Raw genomic sequence first — 18,124 nt, forward strand, 5'->3', positions numbered from 1 at the left:
TGAAGATTGTTAATAGTAATTGAAAGTGCCTCTGAGGTTTAAGATCACAGAGGCATTGAAGAGGTGTAGCATTCAATTCAAGTGTCCTTCCAATCATTCAATAAGAAATGTCAGCAATTCATTTAACCGGAGCACCTGACCGGAGACGGTGTCTCACCGGAAAAAGTGTTAATTACCATTTTGTCCTTCTTAAATCTAGATATAGATATAGATATAGATTATAATAACAAAAACCTGAACAAGAGACCAGAAGCCACACTTCGTCTTCATCACCTCACCAAATTCAATTCAATGCTTCCATTAACATCCCGTATCAATCACTTCATCATATACAAAATCCGACCAACATTAACCCACCAATTACACACTTCACAACCCATTATCAACCAGACCACCATACTCGAAACACTAACATGTTACACCAACGACTGGAAACAAGCAATCGAATTCTTCAATTGGGTCGAATCCGAACATGGGTTCCAACACACAACCGAAACTTACAACCACATGATTGACATCCTGGGTAAATTCTTCGAATTCAATCTTGCACACCAACTGCTCGACAAAATGCCCCAAAGAGACCATGCCACGTTTCGTGTCATGTTTAAACGCTACGCTGCGGCACACCTTGTTACCGAAGCACTCGCGTGTTTTAACATCTTAGGAAAGTTTAATTTGAAAGACAAAACGTCTTTCTTGAACCTTGTTGACGCGTTGTGCGAGTATAAGCATGTTATCGAGGCGGAAGAGTTATGTTTTGGAAAAGATGGGATTACATGTTTTGAAATGGGTACGAAAGTTTATAATATGATTTTACACGGGTGGTTTAAAATGCGGTGGTGGGGAAAGTGTCGAGAGTTTTGGGAACGAATGGATAAAGACGGGATTCGTAAAGATTTGTATTCGTATTCGATATATATGGATGTTCAATGCAAGAGTGGGAAGCCGTGGAAGGCGGTGAAGTTGTATAAAGAGATGACGAGGAAAGGGATTAAATTGGACGTGGTGGCGTATAACACTGTTGTTCAGGCGATTGGTGTTTCGGAAGGTGTTGACGTAGCGGTTAATCTTGGTCGTGAGATGGTCGAGTTGGGTTGTGAACCGAATGTTGTGACGTATAATATTATTATTAAGCTTTTGTGTGAAAATGGACGGGTTAGAGAGGCGTACAAGGTGTTGGATAAGATGTATAAGAGAAAGTGTGCGCCGAATGTTATTTCTTATCATTGTGTTTTCAGGTGTCTGGAGAAGCCGAATGAGATTCTAGCGCTTTTTGATAGGATGATCGAGAGTGGTGTGAGTCCGACTCTTGACACGTATGTGATGCTTATAAGGAAATTTGGGAGGTGGGGTTTTCTTCGGCCGGTTTTTATCGTTTGGAAGAAAATGGAAGATCAGGGTTTGAGTCCGAATGAGTTTGCGTATAATGCTTTGATTGAGGCGTTGGTGGAAAAGGGTATGGTTGATATGGCTAGGAAATACGATGAAGAGATGTTGTCGAAAGGGTTGTCGGCCAAGTTGAGACCCGAGTTAGTGAAGGGCGAATGTGATGATTAATGGGCCTTTACAAGCTTGAAATTACATGTATTTTATAAGTCTCGAACGCTCAATAAGAATTGAAGTTGAGCCTTTACAAGCACGAACTAGGCTTTTGAGCTCGAATTTGCGTCAGTTTCCTAGTCTCTAGTGTTCTTGTGGATTATTTGCAAGTCTTGTGGATTATTGACTTACACATAACAAACATAGCTCTAAAATCCTAATTTCATTTATAACATTGCAGCAAAATATCAAAGTCATTACATAATCATCCTTACACATAACAAGCATAGCTCTAAACATTGTTGCGGAATATCAAAGTCATTACACAATCATACGCCTTTTACCATAACAAAAGATGTCTTCAACGAACACACAAACTATCAAACTAAAATGCCCGTCTTGAACCATGTTAGGAACTTTTCAGTAGCTACATGGGCCGAGTATTGAATTTTTAAGGCAGCCCGGAAACTTTTCATTAGCCATTCTCAGAATCTCATCTTTATTTTCATCATCTTTGAAACTTACTTACAATAGAAAGTTAAACGTTACCAACTGGACAAAAGTCACAAAACATAGCTATATACAAATAATTTGAGAAAATAATAATGATATACAAACCCGTCATAAACACCATTTCGATTATGCAAGACGCTAATTGTTGTGTATTCAAATTGATGAAATGCGTTCTCTAGCTCTATATAGGCCTGTGTGTAACCAATATTCGACAATTATGATTTTTTAAAAGAAAACATAAAAAATTGTAAACAATGTCGAAAGTGGCTTTCTACAAACTTACGGTCTGAGCTGATCTGTTATTGTCCTCCCTGTTAGATTTTACAAAGGGACCCGGCTCGAACAAGCGTTCAAAGTTTAAATGGTAACTTCCTAAAACAAACTCATTTTCATGTACCTCCTTCCTGTTAAGAAAATGGCCACCACGGTTAATACGATTTGTCAAAACATTGGTTACCAATATATATATATATATATATATATATATATATATATATATATATATATATATATATATATATATATATATATATATATATATATTCTAAAATTATTAGCTTACCCACGAAAACTCATTACTTGAATCGGTTTCCCATCAACAATATGCGGATCTTTTTTTTCCAAAATCTAAGTTAAAGATATTTAAACACTGATATAAAGATAACACAACTTTATCAGAAAAGATTATTCAAAAGAAGAATTAAACCTTTGTGACCGATTCTGATAATTCCATTTCTACTTCTGCACTCCTCGTATAGTTACCGTCTTTATGTATGAATCGAACTTGTTTTACGATGCCAAAATCACTAAAATAACTTTTCCTGTAAGATTCATATCAAGCTTCTATCCAATTTAAAAAAAAAAAAAACAAAAAAAAACATAACCACTTCAAGGTATTGAAAAAACTTACACAGTAGTGTTTGCTGAAAAAAACGGTAGATTTTTCACTAAAACTGAACATTTATACTGCAACAACATACACTAAATTCAGCAAAAGTAACATTAAATAAAACTCAAAGCACAAAACATACGTTTTCCCCGCTAGATGATTGCCCCACCGAGTTTGTAGACATGATTGCTATAACGGTTTGAAACTTTAATCTTTGTAGACTTCCTCCAAATAAAATAGAGAAGGATAGTATTAGATCATATGAAGTTAAGAGACCAGCACGAAACAACTTAACAATGAAAACACGACTAAACAAACAAAAAAGTTAGTCATTGCGGGGTTTTGACTAACTTTTCTCCAAAAAGTGCGTAATGAGACTCGGTCTCTCACGTCACAACCAACGGGCCTTCCACCTAGTGGGGCCAGCCATAGATGGCCTTAGCCCTCGGCATGGTGTTTCCCATGGGACCTTCATCCCACCGGACCCACCTTAACCTTACCGAGCTTTGTGGGGTACACCGCATGGGCTTATACTTAGATGGTTTCACTATACATATATGTTTTTAATATTTGCAAAGTGCATTTGGAATAAATCTCCCATTACTTGGTCCCAATAATATGGACCTTAGCTAAGCTCTTGGGGTCCCAATGTCCCATTTGAAAATGAATTAGATGCACCGAAGGGTGCATATAGCCATATAGGTGAAGTACTCAACCAATACTAGAGTGGTGAATTATGTGAAATTGAAATAGGGGTTGTAACATGTATTCATATACTTATAAACTAAATTTCATATTTACTCCTTTTTAGAATGTGTTTTAAAATATATTTAAAAAAAACAAATTTAATTTTTAATTATTGGGTCTTCTTAAAAATAACAAATACATATAGATGATTCTTAAATACTATTTCAAATATTTATATTTTGAAAGTACTATATAATATAAAAAGATAATATATTCCTTAAAACACAATCAGCCCCCCTATAAGAATAAAATCACCATGCTAGAGGTTTTCTTTATAAAGTGAGCACTCAAAGTTTGAAAAAGCATGAGGTCGATACAACTTACCACATGGACAGATGAACTTATAATGCAAAACCTAGTGAAGTTTATAACCTATAAGGCTATTTATAATGGGGCGTTTGTCAGCCTACGTGTCACAAAAAAAAAACGCCCCAATATACCTCTACACTTCAACAAAATGGGTGTTACCCTTTTAAGCGTCAATAAAGGCACGGAGTTGCCTCATTTTGAATCCTACTTTCCCGATCACCATCATACATATATTTTTCTTGTAATTACTTTTTATATTAATCTAAACGTTATTATATATAATGTGGTATGGTGGAGTAAAAGTTTAAAACCATTACTTGTCTTTCATCTTTGTTTTGAAAGTTTTTCTATCTACATGACATTGCCGTCTTTTTTTAACTTTTTGGTGGAATCATTACGGATACGATAACTTTTTATTGAAATTCATAATGCAAATGGAAGTCACAACATTGGTAGTGAGAACCAATCTCCTGGTGATACATGGAACTTAAACATGGGTGTCTGAAATCTGACCAAGTGTAACATTAAAGTCAGAATTAAATGGTTTAAATCAGTTACAACTAACTTGACTTATCTTTAAGTAAATAATCAAAACATCATCATATCACAAGCAAGACCTGATTTATCTTAACCACACATCCAAACACCCCTGTAAATTGTCATAGTATTGCTTCAACAATTAACACAAATTCAAAAGAAATAAAAAAACTAAGCATAAAATTTAAAGTTCTCCATTAATTACATCTCTTTAAATAAAGCTGTAACACTGGCAGATAAACAACTTCTGGAATTGAAAGGAAAAAAAAAACCTGTTTGACCATCTACGGGATTTGAAACCATCTACGGGATTTGAACCCTTCGCCACATTGATAAAAAACAAAATATTATCCAACATCTTGATACCGCTAATCCAAAGGCCCTTTAGTAAAATTCTGAACTACAATCTTCACTTTGACTAACTTCAGATTAATAATAATCAACATCAGCATCACTCGGAGCCGGAAGATTAAGATCAATCATATTAATTCTCTTTTTCACAACATGTTTAGCACTAGCATGTGATCTCTTATGCCCACCAAGAGCTTGACCGGAAGCAAACACTTTGAAACACACATGACATTCATGTATTTTACTTTCAACTCGTGTTTGATGATACTTATTAATATTATGATGAAACCGGTTATTCGGTTTAATTTTCTTGTGACTTGATATGTGTCCTCCAAGTGCTTGATATGATCTAAAGATTTTGTTACATGTTTGGCATTTGTAACAGTTTCTTCTAGAAAGTCTTTTGACTTTTGTAACTGATTCCGAATCAGATGATTCATCTGATTCGGAATCAGACGCCTCTTTTTCATCATCAGTCCATTTATCTCTTGATAGCATCATTAAACAATATGCAACAGCTTCTTCTGGTGAAGCATCGGAGATCGAACTAACCGGCTCGGGTGTTGAAGATTCATTATCATTTTTTATAGGTTTCATTTCATGAAAATGTTGTTGATCACCAAACCATGAGCTTTCATGTCTCCGAAACCGTCTGGATCGTTTCCGGACCGTAACATTTCTAGACAATTCATTTTTTGTTCCTGCAGCTGAAGAAAACGACGACGACGGTGCTGGCTTAAGTTTGCACTTATTGTACTCCATTTGTACAATATATTTTTCTTACTAAAAGTATGTATGTATGGATGAGTGTGTGATTTAGGGGTTTGAATGAAGTTTTAAGTAAAGAGTGTGTTGAAACTTAAAGGAGTAGGTGACAAGCATTCCTTTACCAAGAGTAGAGTAATATACTACCAAAGTAATTAACAAAAGTAATTATAAAAGTAAGTTGATAACAATGACATTAATTAGAATTAATGCTCTACTTTGACTATTAAAATAATTGAATATTTCCATTATATCATATACACAGTTTCAAACTAGTGTTAAATTAAATAGATAAGATAACACAGTTTCAAAGATATTTAATTAATATCTTTTACAACATATAAAATTTCCATGGTATAAATACATAGAATTTAGAAAAATATTAATAGTAGTAATAACAATAGTTTCATTATATCAGATACACAGTTTCAAAACAAGAGTTAAATTAAATAGATAAGATAACACAGTTTCAAAAATAATTAACTAATATCTTTTAAGAAAGAAGAAAATATAAAATTTCCATTGTACAAATACATATAATTAAGAAAAATATTGATAGTAGTAATAACAATAGTTTCATTATACCATATGGACAAATTTAAAATAAGTGTTAAAATTAAATAGATAGTTTAACACACAGTTTCAAAAATATTTAATTAATAGCTTTTACAAAACAAAACAAAATATAAAATTCCCCTAGTAAAAAAAATGGTTACATGAAGAGGTTATATATAATTAGCTAAAGCATGTACACCCACACCAAACAGGTCACGTGTGTGCATGGATATATAAGTATGGAGTGTGTTGTTCACCGACGGTGATGATCCGGAAATAATGGGTTTGGTCCATGGTGACTCGCTCCAGCAAGTTTGGTGGTTACTCATAACAAGTTGAAAGACAACGAACATTTCATTTTTTTTAGTGTTATAGTAAAAAAAATACTCAATTTTTAATGTTTATTGATAAGTTTTCTATAAATAATAAATACAACTTTTTAAAAGTAAGTGAACAAATTGAAATGAGTGATTATTGTTTGAAAAGTTGGATTTTTATAATCCAAATCATTATCGGTTAGACCATGCGTAGTGGGTGTAAATTATGGTGATTTTGCCATGGAACACCCCCGGTAGATAATGGGGCGACGAGGGGGGGGGGGGGGTTGCTTTTTTTTGTCGCCGGAGTGTGTTTGTTTGTTTATTGTTATTATATTATATGTGTGTGTAATATATATACATACATAGAGAGAGAGAGAGAGATAATACGATGCAATAATTTCTTAACGTACAATAATACTTATATTTCATTAAATCGATCCATGAAATCACATCACAAGATCTTGAAATCGTCAATATATATCCAATTAATCATTGGTTCACCGAAATAAACAATTTTGGATCGTTAATCGATCAATTTTTTACTTTTTATTCACGAATACCGTTTTTGAGCGTTTTAGTTTTTGGCTATGTGTTTTAGGTTTTCAGCTGAGCGTTTTAGTATTTTTTCCTTTGTTAATTTTATGCCTTTGAGCGTCTCGCGTACCTATCGTACGCGTTAAGGCATTAGCTTATAGTGTGTATGTGTGTGTGTGTATATATATATGAGCTACAACACCATTACAACCCTAAAACAAAAACTCACAATTGGCTGACCGCACGTCACATGTCGCAAGTCATCTCATTTTGTATTATCTCCGCTACACATAGCCTTAGCCGATATTAATCTAACTTGATTTTTATTTATTTATTATTATTATTATTAATTTTGAGGGGGGGATTTTATGTTTTCTTACTGAATTTAAATTTTTAATGTATGTTTGTGATAGACTGATAGTAATAAAATAGGCTATTGTGTTGCTTAGAGTTTGAATCTATAAGTTCTTAAAAGTAAGAATGAAAAATCTTTATAATAACTAAAATATTTATATTGTGATTTGTGTATTTAGTTCCTTATATTTCCAATTATTTGTGGCATATATATAATTCTAAAAGTATCTGTTGAGATGGAGTTACACACCGAGTAAGTGTGCGATCAGGTGATGTCAGTCAGATCTGATCTGCTCTTTCACATGCTTCAATCATGATCTAACGACTTAGTTTCATTTCTTGTGAGACTCTTGTTGGACAGCCGAACTAACTAGGTTTTCGTGTCTTTAAATAGAATGTATTTTATATATATATATATATATACATATATATATTTTTGAACGGCCAACTAAGTAACGCCGGGTACCCCGTACACGGCCCCCAATGGCTAAAGGTAGCCCGAGCTGGCCACTAGTCCCGACGGACGGAGCCCTTAGCGGTCCACCTATTGAGGGATTCACCGGATAAAACCCGACCCCCACGCCCGCCAAACGGCACGACAGCGAGGAACCGGTAAAACCGGGTGAGATCAGGACTCGAACCCTGACAAGTCAGGGTCATCCCTCATATCTCCCATATCTCCTATGTTTTATATTTTTAAGGTGAAATATTTTAAACCTGTTAGATAATATTACTACTTGGGTTACAAATTGATATTCAACACAAAATATCAACACATATGTTATTCTTACACCACGTAGGTTATTTGGACATCATATACGCCTATACGGCTCGTATCGGGGCTAAACGAGCCGTATATGTGCAAAATTTTGTCATTTTGTGTCAGAGAGTGACAAGTGTTTGAAGCTTATACGACTCGTATAGGGTTATACGATCCGTATAGACTGGAAAAGCTACCATCCGTACATTAGTTAGTCATGTGAGGGCTTTGTGACTCGTATAACCCCTATCTATACAAACCATAAAAAGCTGTTAACACACTATGGGGATGGTGTTTACGACCCAATATCATCCATATAATATGTGACTAACACACTTTCAGATCGTACAATAGCTTTTAGTGATGTAAATTACATGTATGTAAGTGTAATGGTTCAAATTACATGTATGTAAGTGTTCATATTACATATGTCGTTTTCATATACATATATGTACTTTTTGCACATACGTTTATATAATTTCATACATGTCCATATTATGTATTTGTAATTGTTCATATTAAATATATGTATAATATGAACAAGTAGTACTTATCCTAATATCTCGTATAAACAATTAGATCATAGATGCATATTCGTGTAATCGTATTGCGAATATATAGACTATATAGTAGTTTATTAAATATATGTAACAATTTAAGTTGTTTTTTTCCTACATTGGCAGTGGCTAATTTAAGTTGTTTTATTATTTGGAACCGGCTTAACTCGAACATGATACAAGAAAATCATCTTTTCATTATTTTAAGTTACATATAAACTAATAAATGACTCGTATAAAATAAATATAGTGTATACGACGATTAGATAATAGAACATTAGAACGTTATTCAAAAAGTATAAGAGTTGAATTTTTACATTTTATAGTGGAGAACTGAAAGTTAGATTATTGAATGATAATAGACTAGTGAATACTTTTTTTTTTTGAACGGCAAATTAGGATCACTCACGGACCATTGGAGTATCATCGTGTCACCAGCAGAACCACGCGATCATATCCATCTCCACTAGGCAATGATGCCCAACCACCAATTCAGGAGGAACCCCAATAAACCTTGGGAAAATCCCCTTGTGGGATTCGAACCTAGGACCTTATGGTCCCTAAGCCTTATCCCACCACCAAGATGCCACTAGGCTATAAAGCCATGGACCTCTAGTGAATGCTTAATAGTTCACTTTTGGCCTTTTGGCTTTTGACTTATGATTTATGAAGTTTATATTGGTGTCAAAACTTTATTGTGAAAAGAAGTAAAGGCAAAAAAAAATCAAACTTTTCAACTTTTCAAGTAATTGTTCGGTCAACTATTCAGTTCAACTTTATTTCTCTTGACATAAATGCAAGCTTAAATTTATACACTTAAAAGTCATTTAAATAAAGAGATTAGACAAATGGCTAAATTAAATGTACATTAAAAGAGAAAAAAAAATAACACCTATGTCGTGTCTTGTGGTTTGTAAATTGTAATAGTAGTGTATTTGTAGGGGTGAACGTCTATTATGGATGAAGATGGTAAGAACATGAGAAGGGAAGTCATGGGTGTGGTCGTCAACGTTCGTGCGATTCATCTTAACAGCACTAACGTGACTTCATCGTAAGAGAATCCATTAAAAATGCTCGAACAATTGTAATAATTTATGTTTATACTTTTCTTTATTAACCACTATGATGGATTCATGAGTGAAGCACAAATTCTAGGCCTTACTAGCCACTACACATGGATGTAGTTAGTCTTTGCTCGCAAGATATAGGCCTTTAGAAGCCATGGTATTCTTCAATAATTTGAAAAATGCATCTTTTACTTGTTCACATTCTCATACTTTCTTCCATTTAATGTTTATTGTTAAAGCTTCAAATGTCAACTTATTCCTACAAAAATATATCAATTTCGGTTGTATTCTGTTTATTGATAATTGATTGTCAATGTGACACAATATGAGAAATGAGTTAAATAGGAAAAAGAAGGGGGCGTGCGACTTAGCATAATAGCGCGTAAGAAACCCTGCCGGTCTTACAAATTGTAAATTGTAAAACACAATTAAACAAATTTACTACATATGGTTGCGCGTCAAGCAATATCAAAGATCTTGAAAATGACCGGTGTGAAAACACCAACTATCTTTTGTAATATTGCGTCAAAGAATACCAGTGACCTTAAAATGTCAAATTAAAAAACATTTTGATAGATTTATCATATATCCCAATGTGCCTCTCTTTATTAAGGCACATCTAAGGCCACCCGTAGTGGGTAGCGAATCCGGGCGACAAACGGCGAGGAAGGGGGAGAACCCCCCCCCCCTCCCCAGGGCCGAATTGTGGGGCGATAAGGGGGTGGGGAGGTGGGGAAGGTATTTATCGCCGGCTTGTTTGTATATACATATATTATTATATTATTATGTGTGTGTGTAGGGCTACAACAAACATACCCTTTGTTGACTGGGCGTCACATGACGTAAAACGTCTTATTTTATAGCCCATCCACTACACATAGCATTAGAGTTTAACATATTATAAGAATTAGCTATGTTATAAGTCATCAAAAATAGAATTGCTATTCCAATGACAAGTAGTTGAAAAACTAATTTGGGTCTAATGATATCATTCTAAGTTCTAACTTCTAAGCAAATAGTACGGTTTAATAAAGCCCATAATTGTCAAACAGTATCACAGAACTTCACTGGGCTTTTTAATAGTTTTATTGATAATCATAATAAACTAACATATGATACTCTTAATTTTCAAATATTGTTAAGCACAATCTCACTTTAACGAAAAAATATCCTCGTATGCTACAATGAACAACTGATTGAATTTTTCTTATCTCAATCGGAATGTTATAAATTGTTTTGAAACGGCATAAATGAAAGTTAGGGGAAGACGTAGTTACTTTACCGGAGTGAGTTGTTATCAAGGAAAGTGAAAGTTATGAGAGTAATTGCTTCGTTGCCGGTATGGATTATTATAGGACATATAGTTTGGCTTAGTAAAATATATTTGTCTAATTTATATTCAAATTTTGTACTTTTTCTAATATCAAACGAAAGATAGTTGTCCTTGAGAGACACATATATTGTGTTGAGTGACATTCTTTTCATAACCAAATAATATAATAAGATATATGTGACAACTATATAATAAATAATTGACTGTTATAGATGTGTTACATAAGACAAGACAGTATTTATTTATTTATAAATAAAGTTCCAATACATTTGGTATTTTCTGTAAAGAAGTAAAAAACTTTACAATATTATTGTTGTTCACTTGTTCCTACCTCCCATCCACATTTATATAATAATAAAATTGGGAGAATTGTGCTTTCCTAATTGTTCTTCAAGCTTATCATGTTGTACCAATTTTTCACCCATTATCACATACATGTTTTTTAATGGTTTTCATTTTTCTTTTTTGCATTTTTTATATTTTTATTGTTTAATTGCTATTTTAATCTTTAAACATGTAATTTGTTTAATGTCTGTAATGAATGTAATCAAAATTAAACGTATTCACGTTGACTCGCTGCTGCAACACCTAATTTTTACTGACTGAATAAACGTCATTTTAAATATGTTTTTTTATCATAGACCGTGTTATAGATGTGTTACATAAGACAAGACAGTATTTATTTATTTATAAATAAAGTTCCAATACATTTGGTATTTTCTGTAAAGAAGTAAAAAACTTTACAATATTATTGTTGTTCACTTGTTCCTACCTCCCATCCACATTTATATAATAATAAAATTGGGAGAATTGTGCTTTCCTAATTGTTCTTCAAGCTTATCATGTTGTACCAATTTTTCACCCATTATCACATACATGTTTTTTAATGGTTTTCATTTTTCTTTTTTGCATTTTTTATATTTTTATTGTTTAATTGCTATTTTAATCTTTAAACATGTAATTTGTTTAATGTCTGTAATGAATGTAATCAAAATTAAACGTATTCACGTTGACTCGCTGCTGCAACACCTAATTTTTACTGACTGAATAAACGTCATTTTAAATATGTTTTTTTATCATAGACCGTAATGAACGTGACCAAAATCGATAAAATTCATTTTAGATATGTTACTCTTTTGTATCATATACCGTAACAAATATAACCAAAACCGATCGAGTTGGCAACGAAGCGCCACTGTAATACTCGGGTGTTACTGACCGAATAACTGTCATTTTAAGTATGTTACATTTTTCTCATAAGCAATATGAGTTTCTTTTGTTTTAGTTCTGATGCCGTAATGAACTTCTGGGCGTTTATTAATTTAATTCTTTTAGTATCATAACGAAGCTAAAAATGTCACTACTGTTTTCTACATTTGACGACCTGATTATTATTTTTTTTATAAATTAGTGTCACTATAATAACTAACTTAGCTCATAACAACCGAGTTCATACTAATGCACCGCCGCAAAGCAGCGGGTGCAAAACTAGTTCCATATAAATATGAAGGAAAAGACAATTCCTCACCAAGATAAGCACTACACGTAGCTAATCATGATTGAATTAATATTTAATACATTTTCTCTCCCCAAATTAAGTAATTTAAACAAAGAAGTATATTTGTCATATATGTTAATGTAATACAAAAAGATACGGAGAAATTGGAACCTTAATGCCAGTATAAAAAAGAGAAAAGGTAACAAAAGTAATAAAAAGCTTGCAACATGGTGCACATTGGGTTAGATGCACCCTAATACTTGGGACCAAAGTGATAGAAACTCGATTTTTCAGCTCGATAAAGAAAACGAGTCGAGCTCGAGCACACTCTAGCTTGACTCGACTCGGCTCGGCTCGTTTACAGCCCTAGTCACTAGCAATATGGGTATCAACTGAATTCCAAAATACTTACTCAATTATGAATTATCTTACTATTTTCCTTTAATTCTCGTTCTTCTTATTCATACCGTAACAAGTGATACCAGAGACAGTTTGTCCCGACTTAATTATCCCTTGCGAATCCAACTTCCAAGCTATAATTGCCAAGCTCCATGCCCCTTCTCATACGCTCTCTCAACGACTTACCATAGACAAAACGCACCACCACCAGCCCCAAAGTAACAATAAACTAGAAATGTATTAATGGTGAAATATAATCTATCTTGAATTTACATAAGTTTATTGAAATATAATCCAACTTGATGATGAAAAGTTAAACCATATTTCAATTAAAACTATTATTCTAGTAAGGATTTATGTTATTATAAATTTCAAAGTAAAATAAAGTTGGAATAAAATGTAAGCTTTTCAATCCGTGTCTTGAATGAATGAGAAAAAAACAATCCTACCATAAGAAAATGAAAATCATTATAATGGAATTAATCACACTCATTTTGAAATTGTCCATTTCATTTTTACATGGTTAACACACATATCACACACATATGTGTGTGTGTTTCTCGTTATGGAGAAATATATCATTCCATTTCGTCTTCCATTCATATTTACTAAACACTACCGAAAGTTTGTTTGTTTAGAAGCTGACCTAATTTTAAACGCATTAGCATATCTAACATATATCTTTTTTTCGAATCCAAGTATCCACCTTTCACTCGTTTTCTACTATTAACCTTTGAAGATTAAGGTATTAACGGGAGGTCGAAAGTTTTTCGATAACAGAGTTTTGAACAGGAAACAAAAAGTATATATTAAATTAAGTTTCATATTAAAGAAATTAATTTTTGTTTGTTGGTGAGCACATATGAATTCTATACGTTAAAACTAATCAGAGTATCCTAAGAACATAACATGTTACTCAAGAAGGAGAAGGGAAGAAGTACAAGATATGGGACACGGACATGAGTTAAAGACAATTATAGATTAATGGAATCAAATTAAGATCATAACTCCTTCATTGGTCGGCTAACACACATACATAGTTACAAATAACTACATTATAAATCAAACATTTCAAACCATTGACTTTGAATTCATACAAATTCGGTTCGGTTCAGTTACGGGGGATTAATCATAACCATAACTTAATTGTCGATTAACAATTAGTTATGAGTCAGCTTTGGTTAAGTTCGATCAATTGCCCAAGCCATTTTTTTCTTCTTCTTTTATTTCAGTTGAAAATGATTCAATTATAACGTTCAACTCAATTATGATGATTTGAACATGAAATATAGTGGTTCCAAGTTTTGTTATGATGTAATTGGCTATGTTATAAACATTTGCAACATAAATTTAAATGTTTTAATCTAGAAATGAACGTAATAAAAATAAAAATAGAGATATAATTTGGAAAAGTACAAACATACAAGGTTCGTTTTCAGTTAAAGTCGATTACTGAAGACACATTAATTGTAACGATAACTAAATGATCAGTTAATCCAAATTCACTTAATCAAACCGTCAGTTTTGTTTGGTTATTATCGATTGGTTTTCGATAATAGGTTAATTATAGCTAAAAGTGGATTATTAATCTTTGTGTTGATTGGATTGACTTAAGAGTTAGGAATACAACTCAGCTTGCCCTCTTTCTCTTTCTGTACCCCACCTAACCATGCTTTGTTAAACAAAATCTCCCCTTTCGTCGCAAAACCGACACAAACAATTAGTCAATATGGTATATTACTTAATATAACTTAATTTAAAATTAATGATTACGTTTATTTATTTATTTATTTATTTTTATTATTTTATAACTTATCCAACTATGTATTTCTTTAATTTTATAACAATTCAGTCCGAACAAGACCGGCCCGTGGGTCTAGTAAAATTATAAAAGGGCTTTAGAGCTTCATTTAATTGAAGCCTCTAAATAGAGGTGCATAAACCGGGTACTTTCAGGAACCGAAACCGGGTAGAAACGATAACGGGTATCGTCAAAACCGGGTCGGGTATGACTCGTTTCCGGGTATAATCGGGTATCTGACCGCGTTTTTTTTAGGCTTTAGACTTTTGGGTCGGGTCGGGTTTTGACTGTGTCAAGGTGGAACCGGTTTTAGGGGGTACATGTCTGAGGAGAAGCCCAAAACCAGGTAAGAACTAGTTCCGGGTGAGGTACACCAGGTCGGGTCGGAACCGGGTATTATGTGTACCTCTACCTCAAATCCCAAAAACAATATTATATAGAAATATATTATAATGAACAGAGTAAATTCAAAATTATGTTTTGACCTCTGGTGGTGTTTGTGCTGCTTAGTTGTTGGTTATTTGTTCGAGATCTGCTCTCTAAGTAGGTATTTTTTATTATGATTCACAATTGCGATGAAATGGCAAAAAAATCTAATCGATTTAGGCATTCAAAATCGTTAAGCCGGCCTTGAGCTCAAATATAATTATTTTTAAAAACAAAAAATGTAAAAGTAAATAGGCCACTAGGCCAGCCTACTTGGTTAATCCGAATATGATATATGGTTAGCTAAATATATTTTATTTGTGAGATTAAACCCGAATTGAAAGCGACTGATCCGGTCTTGTTGGATTAAATCCGAACAAGTGAATTTCATTTTAGATTTTGTATCATGTAAGAAATCCACAACTTTATAAAAAACCAATTAATGTTAATATATACTTGTCCACGTATTTCTTCTAGGGACATTTTTGCTCACTCACATTCAGATAATATTTGCATTATATATTTCAGTTTTCAATTCAAATTAATGTTAATATTTTTGACATAAATAAATACATCGATTGTGAACCGCTTAACCCGTCAACCCAACACGACTTGCATCACGAAATTAGTCTTATCATGTCAAGGAAATTCATACCTTCAAAAACACCGATTTCATAATAAATTTCAAGTAAACTCAACTTTAAAAAATACAAACAAATAAAGAAATACTCAACATTTTCTCGCTAGCTATTTTTATACACATATGTTATATCCTCCACATCATAATATAAAACAAGTTAATTTAATTACAAAGTAATTCGGGCTACTCTATCAAATCCTCTTTGTTCTTTTTGTCTAGACTTAATTTCTTCTGCACATCTTAAAGTCTTCTCAATATGGTAACCACCTCCTATGCTCACCTCTCTCTCCAAATGACAACAATAGCTCTCAAAAACACTCAAATTCACATGCATTTTAAAATTCATCAACATTAGAAAATCAAGCTCCAAGTTGTTCATTTCTTTTGTTGTTATTCCACCAACGTTTGCAAAATATGAATTCCTATAATTCCTGCAATCATATATATAACACATGTCAAAACAATTATTTTATTTTATATTTGAACAACGATTGTCATCCAAGATGTTTACTTAGGGTATGTTTGGCAGAGAACTTTTAGGAGCTTCTAGCTTTTAAGAAAAAGCTCATACTCAATTAAAAGTTTTGTTTAATTCAAGGAGCTTGAAACTTTTAGATCATGAGAAAATCTTAAAGCTTCTACTAGTAACGTTTAGAAAGAGCTACAAGCTTTTATTATTTTAATTTACTTAAATAACCTTCCAAAATATAAACGTTTACTATTATTATTTTTATTTATGCACATTTTAGTAATTTTCATTTTATTAAAAGTTTCAGCTATTTTGTCAAACATCTAAATATATCTAAAAAACTACAGCTATCAGCTTCAAGCCACCAGCTACAGCTAGTAGCTAGTTTTGCCAAACATACCCTTAGTGATGTTTGAACCCGATTATGTTTTGTTAATAATATATGATAAGTCCAAATGAGTTTTTTAATAAAACTTAGAAAAATAAAATAAACCTAGCTAGTTAATAATTAAAAATAACTTACATGTCTTCAACATATTTAGAAGCCACCATAATAGTTGTAATAAGAAGCCTATGAACATTCCTTCCAGTTACTCTAAACTCCGGTATCGATCGACAAAACCTATCGATATACACATACGCCACCACGTACACCGACGGTCCAGCTTTCGTGTACTTAAAAATCCGATCAAGATACGATTGTATCGACATGTCCGGTATTTCATGGCAATCAAACATCCTAACTTTCTTTGACATGGTGGAAGTGGAACTACACTTTCTACCAATTCTTTCATTTCTAATCAAAGTTCTTTCGATTAAAGATGCAAGAACCGATATGACCAAAGGGCGGTTTGACGTTTGGTACGAATATGAATACACATCATTTCTTAGCTTTCTTGGAGATATGGCCATTGATGATATTATGATAAGTAATTGTGATGATATTATGGATTAGAAAGTGCGTGTTTATGTGTAAATATGTTTGATTTGGAATAATAAGATTAGTGATGATTTATATGCATAAAGAGTTGGTAGAGAGTTGAGTTAAGGGGGAAGAACTTGACAAATGGAAGGTTGAAGGAAAGAGGGAGATTTGAGGTTTACATGGTAAAGTACAGACATTCCAGCTGTGCATCTCATTATTTTAGAACAACCCTAAAATATGAGTTTGTCTTTTATGTGACAAGGTTTTGTTGTACTTTACTAGGTTTTAATTAATGTGGATTTACATTATTGATTTTGGTTTACATGCTTTGTTTATTAAAAGGTTTTGGTTATTATATGATTATGTGTTTTATGAAGCCATATGTTACAATGTTAGATCAAAATTTGAATATTCATAACGGGAGATTAATTTATCTCAATTTAGATTTGAATTGGTAAGGTTACTCTTCGGTCTTCATTTCACATTTTTTTTACATCTTATTGCTTAATACTAAGCATGTGTGGTAATTTCTAACACGTCATAGAAAAATCAGGTTTTGGGCTAACATGTTTAGCCTAATAAGAAAAGGTTGTGTTTGGATTAACATGTTTAATCAAACAACATGTGTTTCATTTGAGTTTATAATCTGTTTGGTTGAGCATGATGACCCGTCAATGTGTTTTGTTAAACAAGTTGACCCACTAACTCGTTTAATCCATTTTTTACAACCCATCGACCTGATTAGCACACTTACAACTTGATTATTAGCCGCTAACCTGTTTGAAACATGTAAATGATTGAGTTAAGTGAGTTGTGTTCGGGTTACACGATGTCCT

At 32.9% G+C, this 18,124-nt stretch overlaps 2 protein-coding genes and 1 pseudogene across 2 annotated transcripts; 1 reads left to right on the top strand and 2 right to left on the bottom strand.

Moving 5' to 3' along the window:
• Nucleotides 1-223: 223 nt before the first annotated feature.
• Nucleotides 224-2,511, top strand: LOC143536307 (pentatricopeptide repeat-containing protein At1g80550, mitochondrial pseudogene; annotated as a pseudogene).
• A 2,327-nt stretch (nucleotides 2,512-4,838) lies between these two features.
• Nucleotides 4,839-5,810, bottom strand: LOC143536308 (zinc finger protein ZAT9-like). The gene has a single exon (XM_077030331.1). It carries the CDS (start codon nucleotides 5,645-5,647, stop codon nucleotides 4,964-4,966), a length of 684 nt encoding a protein of 227 aa, XP_076886446.1. The 5' UTR covers nucleotides 5,648-5,810; the 3' UTR covers nucleotides 4,839-4,963.
• Nucleotides 5,811-15,837: 10,027 nt separating this feature from the next.
• LOC143536331 (cyclin-U2-2-like) lies at nucleotides 15,838-17,711 on the bottom strand. Its single transcript, XM_077030352.1, has 2 exons — nucleotides 16,887-17,711; nucleotides 15,838-16,325 (listed from the first exon to the last, which is right to left on the bottom strand). Exons 1-2 carry the CDS (start codon nucleotides 17,273-17,275, stop codon nucleotides 16,061-16,063), a joined length of 654 nt encoding a protein of 217 aa, XP_076886467.1. The 5' UTR covers nucleotides 17,276-17,711; the 3' UTR covers nucleotides 15,838-16,060.
• Between the last annotated feature and the right edge of the window lie 413 nt (nucleotides 17,712-18,124).

Source organism: Bidens hawaiensis, unplaced genomic scaffold (assembly GCF_021521415.1).
Source record: "Bidens hawaiensis isolate Kalapana, Puna unplaced genomic scaffold, B.hawaiensis_p1.1 tig00010780_1, whole genome shotgun sequence".
NCBI classification, from domain to species: Eukaryota; Viridiplantae; Streptophyta; class Magnoliopsida; order Asterales; family Asteraceae; genus Bidens; species Bidens hawaiensis.